Source organism: Dermacentor variabilis, chromosome 1, assembly GCF_050947875.1.
Source record: "Dermacentor variabilis isolate Ectoservices chromosome 1, ASM5094787v1, whole genome shotgun sequence".
Lineage (NCBI taxonomy): Eukaryota > Metazoa > Arthropoda > Arachnida > Ixodida > Ixodidae > Dermacentor > Dermacentor variabilis.
In genome coordinates this window covers 191,017,772-191,029,827 of record NC_134568.1, presented here as the reverse complement: position 1 = coordinate 191,029,827, position 12,056 = coordinate 191,017,772, and the positions used below count along the sequence as shown (strand labels likewise).

General features: G+C 38.5%; 1 protein-coding gene across 3 annotated transcripts in view; it reads right to left on the bottom strand.

Moving 5' to 3' along the window:
* Positions 1 to 6,968: 6,968 nt before the first annotated feature.
* The window catches only part of LOC142590240 (juvenile hormone acid O-methyltransferase-like), a 45,860-nt gene continuing 40,772 nt past the window's right edge, over positions 6,969 to 12,056 (bottom strand). For all 3 annotated transcript variants that reach the window (XM_075702180.1, XM_075702189.1, XM_075702171.1), the window contains exon 6: positions 6,969 to 10,613. In XM_075702180.1, coding sequence (XP_075558295.1) covers positions 10,435 to 10,613 — 179 coding nt within the window. In that variant the 3' untranslated portion in view covers positions 6,969 to 10,434. The remainder of the gene's footprint in view (positions 10,614 to 12,056) is intronic.

Genomic DNA, 12,056 nt, shown 5'->3' with positions numbered 1-12,056 from the left:
TTGCAATACCATCCAAAGACACAGAACAGCCTGCTAGTGTTATAAGAGTGTGCTAAACCAACATAAAGAAAAGCAACACAACATTAAATTCCAGTGGTTTTTGACAGTCATTCACAAAATACATTTCAAGGTCACAAAAAAAGCGCATTTCAGCACATAGCTATGACGAAGCATCCTGCAAAATTTAGAGGTACCTATAAAGGAAAGTTATAACAGGATGTTCGCCATCGTACCTCTTGTTTGCATGTCTCGTAAGGTACAAAACGCAATCATATCTTTTCAACACTAAAATGGCAGACTTGAAACTAAACATCAAAAACATATATAGAGTGATACATGTTAGATGAATGAGACCAATAGCATATTGTTTGTAGTTGCTGTGAGTTATTCAGACTATTTATTCAGACTATTGTTCATTAGTTTTGTTTAATTATGCAAAACTTCAAATATTTTTTAGGGCACAAGTCATTTTTGAAAAATTGTAGAGCATGCTGAGAGATGCCCCATAAAGTTGTTTCCATGATATCTATTACGTGGATCTTTTTAGGGGGCTCTGAAGAAAGCCCGTGAAGTATTAAAAAGTTAGTGACGTTTTACTTTGTGAATGCGAGAGACACAAGCGTTATGGGTGCTATAGCGCACAAGACTCTATCAGCCCTCAGTGCGCCTAGACGCTTACGCTGTCCGCATCGCAATTCGTAATCAAGACAGGGCTTGCATGGCCATGCCATATGCAGCAGTCGCCAGAGTAGAACGCCCCCTTGTAAACATTCGCTTGCTAATTAAATCAACTAGCATGGTGTCAGTGTGTATAGGCAACCAAAAACACTTTACACTTGATGACCGCAGACACTTGCTGTCAAAACACTGGCGTGAGGAATTGTGACAACAGCAGCGAGCGAAGTGACCTTTGTGGTATGTACGTATCGCTTCAGCGTAAACTGAGCGGTGAGAACACAGCGCACGAAAAGCTAAAAGCCGTCTGCCCATCTAGACTGTGGCCCCAAAGCGGAGGAGAGAGCTAAAGATAATTGTTTATTTAGTTTCAAGTGAGTGAACATTACTACCGGCCATTTCCTTAAATTTCGCTTTCAAGGTAAAGCCCACGCAGGATCGAAACACATACCGCCTCCCCCCTCCCCCAGTGGCATGCGTGCAACGGAATACGGTGCGCTTCAACCCTTGTGCACACAAGATTGAGTCACCATTGTCGGCTCACCATTGCAGGCTTTCCACAATGTATGGCACACGAGGATGATGTTATCACAAGATGAACCTGATACACCTGCATCGCATGCAAAACCTGTAGCAACTGCCAGAGGAGGTCAACCCTGTGCACCTCTGCCTACCTTCGTCCTCCGCAACTCCAGACGCTTCGCTAAAGTGAGCTAGAAGCTAGCTCACTTTAGTTTTGCCTCGATCGTTTCTCCTTCCCCCCTTCGCTCCTACACTTTCCTCTAGGTGGCATTACTTTGCCACGCATTCGCGCTCCTTTGTACTTTTCCCAGCGCGCGATTTTCTTCACCTCCAGGCACTTTCCTTGTTCGCTTGCTTCATGGCTTCAGACAGACAATGCCGATTGCACTAGCTGGCCATTTACACTTGCATGTAAAAAAAAATGGCATCACTGCACTCTTGCACACCTGTTGTGCACTCGTGTTCCAAAACAACAAAGTTTGCATTCCCATTGCCAAAGAAAGCGATCAGCCACAGCGTTCGCCAGCACCTTCATTGTGAAGACTGCAATCCACCACAGTCCTAAATGACGAGAGGTAGGCCATTGCTGAACACGGACGCAAACGTTTTTGTTGGCTATTTTTGTGACAGGCATATGAGCATTGTACGAGCATCTGCAGCTTTTCCAACATGGCTCATGTCCTGAAATGAATAGTTAGGATTTTGCATAATTAAATGTAACCAATTAGCTAATTATAATCAAACCAAAATATAGTCAATTTTAAGACAACTACAAACAACATCATTGGTCTCATTGATCTAAGTTGTACCACTCTATATTTAAAGGTTATTTCAAGTTAAGAGAAACATTCAGTATATGCAGAGCACTGTCATCCAGACAGTCCTTGAACGTAATTCAATCATTCATTCATTCATACTGTTAGCCCTATTACATGGCTGCAGCAGCAATAAAACATTATGAAAGACCTAATAGCAAAACAATAGTAATACTGATAACATATCGGCAAACAGTTATGTGTACAAAATATAGTCCAAGCTAGGGAACACATATAAAAACATGTAGTGTTCACCAGTAAGATGAACTGATCGTCAAGCTAATTAACAGTAAAAAAAATTTTCTGTGTTGGGGCTTGAAAGTATACAGCACACAGCTGCAATTTTGAGACCTAGGAGCATGTACCCTCATGTGCAGAAGTAATGGACCCCTCTAGCTTTACCCTCCATTTTTGCATCACCTAGAAAAGATGTTTTTAGTGTTTTAGTTGACAATATTTTTCAGTCATGTGAGTGTGCCCTAAACTAGAATGAACAGTAACTGTTCCATCAAGTGCTGCCCAATCACAGTTTGAAAAATACTGAGGGGCCTGTTATTTTTGTTCACGACAGTACATCCCAAGCTTACCAGCCTTAGTGAAACACACTGTTTCACTTAGGCTGGTAGTTTGACGGAAAGGGATAATGAAGGGCTGCGCGGACTAAGGGTGGCAGTGTCAACACTGAAGATGGGAGGCTAATAGGAGTGTGTAAATATTAGAAACTTTCTAATAACGAATTTAATATTGACATATTCGATACAGTTAATGATCAGAATATTTTTCAAATTGTTTTGAATATTTGAAATCATCAACTGTGCGCAATAAAACATAATATTGGAGCTTAAGTGCTATAAATTTGATTCTGGCATGGCCATAGTAAACATAAAACATCAGAACTTGCATGGTAACATTGTAGAGCGCACTACATCGCTGAGGAAGCCAGACTGTTCCAGCTAAACCAAGATCATTAGCATTTGCCAAACAATCCCGAATATGTGAATGAACTGCTTGCTTGTTCTCAATGCTGTACTTCTGCTCTCAGTAAACAACGCTTCATGCTGTACAACGTATTAACAGAAACTTGCTAACGTGAACACTAGGATGTGAACATTCTTTTATAATATTTGTGAAAACTCCTGTTCATTACTTTAAAGCTATTCAAAAAGTATTCATTATTTGAGTTGCTCCTGGCACTATTCCATTCATATTTGATTCTGTCTCAGAAATTGCTATTTGCACATGCCTAGAAGCTACTGTTGTCCTATGTTGCTCCTTTCTTTCCTCTTTGTCAAGGTGCACAGGCCATGAACATTTATGATAGGGGGGTTGCCCTTCAAACAATTAATGTTGTTTGGAATGTTTTGTGTGCTACTATAGCCATGGCACATACAGAACACACTGATTGTACAGATGGCAACCTCCCCCTACTAATGTTCACAGTCTTTGCACCATGACAAAGAGGAAAGCAAGAGGCAATGCTCAACAGCAACCTCCTGTCTTCATAATCAACATTGTCAACCATGGTCCATGCAACCTTTTCCTCCTCTCATCATCCTCATCTGCCAAATACACCAAGAAAGCAAGCTTACCAGCCTAAATGAGAACAACTAGAGCTAAAGGTATGTCAATCTCATTTCAATTTGCCTAACTATTCCAAGGCTTTTTACCAATCATCAACCATTAAATTGATTGGCTTATTTTCCCCACACAAATCTGTTGTAGTCACCACATATGCAGTGTGTTTCACTTAACTTTAGCCAAACTTTAAAAATACGCAAATGCTATGTAGCTGGACAGAACCAAGGTAATGTTTGCCGTCACTTGGAGATACTCAGATTATTTTTTGTATTTGGCCTAATTACATTAGTGTAAATTAATCAAATTCTCAAATATTATAATTCAATGAAGTGTCAATGAAAAAAGTGTAGAGCAACGTGCAAAACTCCTGATACAGCTTTCTGCTTCTCAATAGATGCTATGCAAGTGTTTTTTCAAGCATGAAAGTAGCCTATGAATACACACGCAAAATTGCCACATGACTGGCCACATGAAGCACTTTGCGTGTATTCGCGGGCTTCTTCTCGTGCTCGGAAAAACACTATTATGTAGCATGTATTGAGTAACAGAAAGCTATATCTGGAATTTTTCATGTTGCTCTACAATGTTCTCATTTACACTTTTTATCTAATTATAATAATTGAGGAGTTCGTTAATTAAGGCTAATTATCAAATGAGGCAGAATGCAAGAAATAATCTGAGTATCTCCAACCGATGGCAAACATTACCTTGGTTTGGTTCAGCTACATGACATTTGCATATTTTTAAGGTTTGGCTCAAGTTACGTGAAACACACTGTTGATTCACTTGGAGATGACACCTGTGGTGTTACCAGTAATATAAACAAAAGCTATTATTTCCCAGCCAAAGCCAAGCGAGAAATATGCATACGAGACAATGTGGCAAAATGAATTGTACAATTTATACTCAATGCAAAAATGCCCAAAAGCACCTTTGTCTTTTGAACCTTCTGAAACACTAAATATTAAGGTTTTATTCAATTATATGTCTCAACGTATTTTTTTGGAAATGCAATACAGGCATTTCAAAGTTATGTTAAAAATACTCCAGATTTATCGACAGTGAATGTATTGCTACACCACATTCGTGAACAAAATACAGAAACCAAATGCTCATTTTCGAGATATAACACTAAAATAGTACTCTCACACTTTTAACATTATATAACAAAATTCAGTAGGTGAGTATAAGTTCACATTAATAAAAAACTTATGTCTACGAGTGTAAGACACTGAAAAGGCTTGTTTTGGTGGATGTGAATCTGCTAAAAAGATCAGTGTGGTTTTTATAATCCTAGAAGTGTTTTATTTTCTTTCTTTTATATCTGATATTCTTACACTTCCAAAATGTGTATTGTGGCTGCAAGTGTATGCGGGTAAAAGGTTACCATTTTTTTTTTTTTAATTCACAGCTTCTGAGCTCTCCCCTTAAACTAAGTTTTGCTGTAGCACTTCTAAGGGTGGCGCGCTCTAGTCGGGCACTAGCCTTGCATTTTTCTGTGCTAGACAAAACAATTTCTTGTTAACTGTCGGGAGCTAAGATAAAGGGGCAAGGAGTACAGAGGCCCAGCATAAAAAAAGAAAGAATATATTTCAGATTGCAATTTTAAGCAACTTTTTTAGACAAACACTTATCATAGCTTGCTTTGAGCAGTTACATTATCACACTTTTCTTGAAACATGAGAAACAGGCTAGACTGAGCGGAATGGCTTTACATTCTGAGGTTTACCATCCCAGAATTGCACAGTGGATTAAGAGGGATGCCATAGGTTATTGCTCCAGGTTAATTTGGCCCACCTAGGGTTCTTTAATAATGTGCACCCGAAGCACAGTATTCAAGCGTTTTTGCTATCAATGAATATATTTCTGAATAAATTTTTGGTAAGGGCCTAATATGAATACTATTACATAATGAATGCAATGTTTACTTTACGCATCTCCTTTTCTAGTGTGGTGGCAGCAGCGCACGGCTGTCAGTGCGGTCGAGTGCATACACAACCTGCACATCTTGTTTTATAGGTAATCTGCCACATGTGGAAAAAGTGGGTGTGCCGAGATGGCGTGGCATCGTGTACACTGCCTTCCCCCGCCTTTAGTACTGGAGGTTGTGCAGTCTCGAGTTTTGTAGAGAGGTTGAAGCGAGAGGCAGACAAAGCATTCGCTCTAGCTGCGAGCACTTTTCGTGATAGTATTGTTCCACTGTGGGCAAAACTAACCTGGGGGGGGCACGAAGTCATGGCTGTGTTCGCTTTGTACCGCCTAGGTGAAAATATCGTCAACGCAGCATGAAACCACATCTCTGGTCGCCTACTCTCAAATTCAACAAAATTAATTTTTTATCATTCAAATTTGCTTTTTCTGACTGCCCAAAAATTAAAAAAAAATGTTGCGGGCCCTTCCATGCAAAGATAATCAATTGGCGACAGTACTTAGTTGCATAAAAGGTTGCATTTCAATATGACATTTCGATATAACAACACAAATAGCACATTTTACCAAATTCGTTATATCGAGGTTTTACTGTATTTCATACTGAAAAATCCTGGCCAAGATTTGCACATAATACAAGAATTAAGTCCCTTACCAGTACTAGGATCAATTCAAGCAACTGAGCAACACATTCAGCATGCAGCTAAGAGATATGGCTGTATTTCAGGCACAAGAAGCCAATATATTTCATTACAAACCTGTTGCAGGTTTTATTCAAGAACTACACTAGCACTACTTCAACCAATGAAAACAAAAAAAACAAAACTTTATTGCTGTTATAATGCAGCTTACATAGTCATAATGGCACAAATATACTCGTCTAGATATCGCCATACTTTGAATGCCTGGCAATCAAACTGAACAGCAGGGTTGGTGCAACTCTCGAATACAATGCCCTTTCCTTGCCCTATTGCATCAGACCAGAGAAATACAATAATACAAATACAATAGTGAGCAGAACATGTTGAATTACTCTGTACTGGCATTAGATCTCTCATTTTCGGTCTTTTACTCCGAAAGTACTATTCCCAATGACTCTTACCCATTTTCTCCATACTCTACTGTTCCTTCATTACACAAAAGACTTTGCAAATTCGAATACTCCAAATGCAATGAAAACTTCTCAATAGACACTGCATATAGGCCCTTGCACACATATCTGTAAATCTCTGCACAAACATAATTAACACTAAGAGCACATTCAATTAGCTCAGACTTTTGATCAGATTGGCCTGCTCACTGATTGCTTATTATGCAAATTTAATTACCTCCTATGCACAAAAAGCAGTGAGGTGATTATAATATTCATGTCTGTAGCATTATTGACCTTAGAAACTAGTTTGGTTTATTGGTTAAATACCAGATGTAAAGAAAAGCTGAGACAATGGCAACTTTTCAAAGCAGCTTTATTCCACTCAAAAAACAACAGCAAACTTAGCAAGATAGTAAGCATTCATAATTTTAAAAGCAGGCGTATAGACACAGACATGAAAATGGTGTTTCTGGCGGTTATTTTTGTCCCTCTCACGTCTGTGTCTTTTATGCCTACTTTTAAAATAACTCTGCACATGTCAAGCACTTCTGAACAAAGATTTAGGTGCAAGCTCAGTCAGATGTAGCCACAGTTACATTGTATTTTCAGTGCAATATCGCACACTTGCAACAAACTGCTTTGTGTAAAAGAAAAAAATATATATATCTGCAATAGCATCTCTTACACACATTGTGATCATAAGGAAGCAGACAAGATACAAGGACTGAGCATTTGCAATGACAAGGTTTGCTGTTAGTCAACCATACAAACATGTGATAAAAGCTACTTCAAACCTGTAGCATTAACTTTCAATGGACAAGCACTTAAAATTTTAGTAGTAGGCAAGTCACATATTTCATAAAAACATCGATATTTGAACACAGAAGCACATAGATATCACTCAATAACTGAGAAGAAACGGATCCCGTTGTGACGACCACCTTGAAGTTTCATTGTAGCTGCACACACACTAAAATGGCCAATTATATATTGCTTATAAATGTGTGCAATGAACTACACACAATATTAAGAGAGACAGCCGTTATAAAGGAGTGACTGATGCTGCTACAGTATGTTTAGCCTATATAAGCAAATGTCATTAGTGATGCATGCTTTCTAGGCCAAAAATTTCAGGTTTGGTTGTGGAACCGCAGAAACAAAAAAAGAGATTGTTCAGGAAAGTAATCCTTAAAATTTAATGAAGTAGACAATCATAGAAAAAGACCCCTCTTTACAAGAATATAAGACTTTGACATGACCTTGACAAAATTGCATCTACATTGCATTAGTGTTATTTCTCATTTTCGCATCTCTTGAAAATTAGAGTTCATGGAGAAACAGCTGGGTAAACATGCGACTTAGTTCACATTATGTTGCACCTTTTCCTGAATTACAGGGTTATGAAAACAGTCAAGCCATAGCCACAATGCCAGTACTTCAAAGTGCAAACTTGCATATGAGCTACTTGAGCTTTAAGGAGCATAGTTCTTGCAGAATGCACCTATGCAGAAAATACTGATGAAACGTGCCATGTGAACTATTGTAAACTACACAGTGGTTCAAATGGCAGAAGCTATGAAAGTGGTGAGAACTGCCTTTCCAAAAACATACTTTTGTAGACTTCAAGGGTGCCTCTCCTGTTAAGTATTTGGCATCAGAATTTAATTAGATAACCCTGACTAGACTATGGCAACCAGCAGATTCACCATTGTAGGTGGGAGCTACCTCATCATAACTGTGATTGCAGGAACAGTGGTAAGTGAAATATGAACGTATTAGAGAGGAGCGCAAAATAGCCTGATGTAGTGAAATTTACTGTCAAGATTTTGTGTTAACATAAATACTTTTTCATCTCTGATAGGGGAACTTGATTTACGCATCATAGGTCCGTGTTAGCTGGTAAAACTGGCCTTAATAAAGCAGTACCGCAAGTGAAGTGCATAAACACTGTGTAAATATGGGCTAGTCACCTAGTCCGAAGCACTTGCCAGCGATATATCTGTCCATACTTGTTTTTAAGCTCTCCAACCCTTTATTATGTGCTATTAGGCCTCATGTGGCTAGAGCTGCATGACCAGCAGCTCAACATGATATGGACAGAGTAGCTGCACTGTCATTTTAAGTCAGCCTCCACCTGTCAAAACTGATCATGGAGGCAGCAAGACAGGTACTCACGGGCAGCCTGCCAAAGAAGGACCTGGTTTGATATATCAAATGTGCACTAGTGGCACTTTGATATACTACCATAATGTTCCCATACTTTAATGTGGGATTTCTGGTGATATAGTGTGGCTCAAAAAAAAGGCAGCAATTCAATATATGAGGCTGTGATATATAAGATTCAAAACATAAGTCTTATTGGAAGCACACTATGGAAGTGTAAAACTGGTAAACTTGAGCTGCAACATGTTAGGTTACAAATGTAAGATATTTGCTATGATGAAATTTAATGTTATGCCAAAACATAAATGAATCTCCAAGAGGTCACAACAGTTTTTAAAAAAAGTGATCAATGACTGTGGGAGACTGTGTTGAAACAAAGAACAAGAAAGCAGGGTTGATTAACAACCCTGCTTGTTTTGATGCATGTATTGTTTTGAATTTCTGGCACAAACTGCACGATGTGAATCACCTGTTTCCTAATGTCATGGTTTCAGTGCCTAACCTTTTTCTTCTTCCTGCTTCTCTGCCCACTAGATTATAATAGCTCTACTTCATAGCACTCTACAGTCATCCCCCTTATTTGATCTTGTCAGGACTGTAAAAATCAGTTTGATGTTAGGAATAAAACTTTCTTTTATGCAAATTTCAGACTAGTAATTTATTTACTTTGAACACCTTGAGCTGTCATAATAGTCGGCACTGATGCTTGGAATTGGCAACTGTATAGACTATCTGATTCTGCAATATTTGCTGTAGACCATGGTTGGTATTGTCTTTGTTTGCAAACTATTGTGTCAGTTTTATTATTCCAACTTTCAGTAAAGGTTTAAGTCCAAGTCAGCATTTCATTACTGTACAGATATTATCAGCAGCTCACAATAGATTACACCAATGCATATATGTACCATCCTCAACCCATTACCCCCTTCGTGGTGCTGACCTCCCAAGTTCTCCTGCCTTGCTGTTTCTTTTTCATTCATGCTGCTTTTTGTTTCTTCTTCACATAAGCAGCAGGAGCTGAGCTTGGGGCTTTGGTGGTATGGACACAACTTGTACAAAAAGCCCTTCTTAGAACCTTTAGCTCAGTTGGTAGTAATTATAACCTGTATCTCTTGGCAATTTCCTAATGTTTGAATAGGCTGGCTTTCAACATACTAAGTTTGAAAAAACATACTTATTTCACCAAAGAAAAGTGTGTGCATCAATTGGAACTTCAGTACACAGTCACATTAAATGAGGAAACAAACTACCCATTATCAAACCAAAAGTGTACAATCACATAAAAATAAACTCAAAACAGTTTTAAAATAAGATACTGGCAATATAAATGGCTTTTTATGCTGCACTGGGGACAAACTTATCACCGTACAGCACCAAACACAGGTACAGTGAACTCAAAGAGGAGTTACACGGAACAATGTTAGGCAATTCCAGGGCTAAAGAAAATGTGGTTGCCTGGCTTATAATTAACTGCATATTTGGCTCACACTGCCAGTTTCAGTGAGCTGAGAAATATACAACATAAAGGCTGCTTACGGTGGCACAAAATATGTAGTCTCCTTTCTGTACTTGGCACAGAATCGCCAGGATCCCAGCATCAGCTGAGTGTCATGTTTAAAGAGCCAGCACTCTTTGCAGAATACTCACACTTGATTGAGATCAAATGTTTCGCACTTTAGTGCAAAGGGTACTCAGGAGTGCAATTGAAAGCTGGAGCTTGCCACTCGATGTCATTTGCACACCTCGCTCGAAACTCAATGCCAATGCTTCATCCAGGAATGCCTGCCTGTTTTCCATTGGGATGCGTGCTACGAATGGGATGGCCCAGCTCAGGAACTCTGCACATAGCAGAAATGGCAGCTTTCTTAGCTTCTAGATAACTCCGATGGAGGCATATTTGACATGCCCCATCATTGAAATTACTTGCTCTACTAGCATAAACTGAAAGTGGTATTTATGTTAACACTACTATACCAAGAATGCTAGCATTAAAAGACAACTTCAATTACCTTAGTAAGTACAGATAACGTTTTGAAGAAGTGATAAAGAATGAGGGGAAATGTTTGCACACGCTATAAAGACCAAAATGTTTTGTTGACTTCGAGTGAAAAGGAGCAAAAGTTACCACCTTGAATGTGGAACAACTATTAGCAGTGCATGATGCCCAATTAACAATGAAACTGAGCATTGACTTTTGATGGACATTCAAACAAATCTGAACTACACTTTATTTTGAGATAGGGGTTCTTCTATGCAACCAAATTTCTCAAATAATTTTCATTTCTTACCTTGTTCAAGGAAACTTGAACATCCATTGACTAAGCTTTATATTTAAGTGCACTTGCTTCTCACTAAGTCAAACAGTTTCCACCATTCCTTCTTCCATTAAACTAATACTTTATAAAACCTTCGTACGACCAAAGGTTAAATATGCTGCTTATGTATGGGATCCTATGCATTTAAAATTAATCACTGCCTTGGAACTTGTTCAGAATAACTAGACTCATTTCATTCTGTCTAACTACAATCGCACTGTTAGCATAACAGTCATGAAAGCCAGCCTTTCCCTTCCATCTCTAGCAGCGCATAGAAAAATTGGCTGCACAAACTTATTTCATACCATATACTACCATACCGTTCTTCACAACAAATTTATTCTATCACCGCAATATATGTCCCATCGCATATATACCATAAGATACCATAATGGAATACCATTAGATAGGCGTTCCCTTTTGTAAAATGAAAACATTTTCCAAATCTTTTCTTCCGTGCACAGCAATCAAGTGGAACCACCTTCCTGCTGACATTGCGTCAATCATTGATAACCAACGTTCTAGCAAGCCACTAACCACCACTGTTTAAATACATGCCCATTTTCAATTATTATTACTGTTCACTGTATCTTGCTGTTGTCTTTATATTTGTATTTATTACCACTCCTCTCTGTAATGGCTTTGGCCTTGAGGGTAAATAAATAAATAAATAAATAAATAAATAAGTAAATAAATAAATAAATAAATATGTTTATTAGTCCATTTTTCTATTTGAGTGGATAGATTGCTTTAATGCAGTGGTTCTCAAATGAGGGTTCCTGAACTTTTCCATGCCCATAAAGGCAGTTATAGGGAATGTGAAGCCATTGCTGTCAGTGAAGCCTCTTTTTACATATGCATAGAAAAGCCAAATGGAGCTAAACAAACTTACATGATCAGAGTAGAGCTGTGAAATTGAATGACCAGCCTTGTAATATATCAACTGCAATTAATTTTTCTAACCAT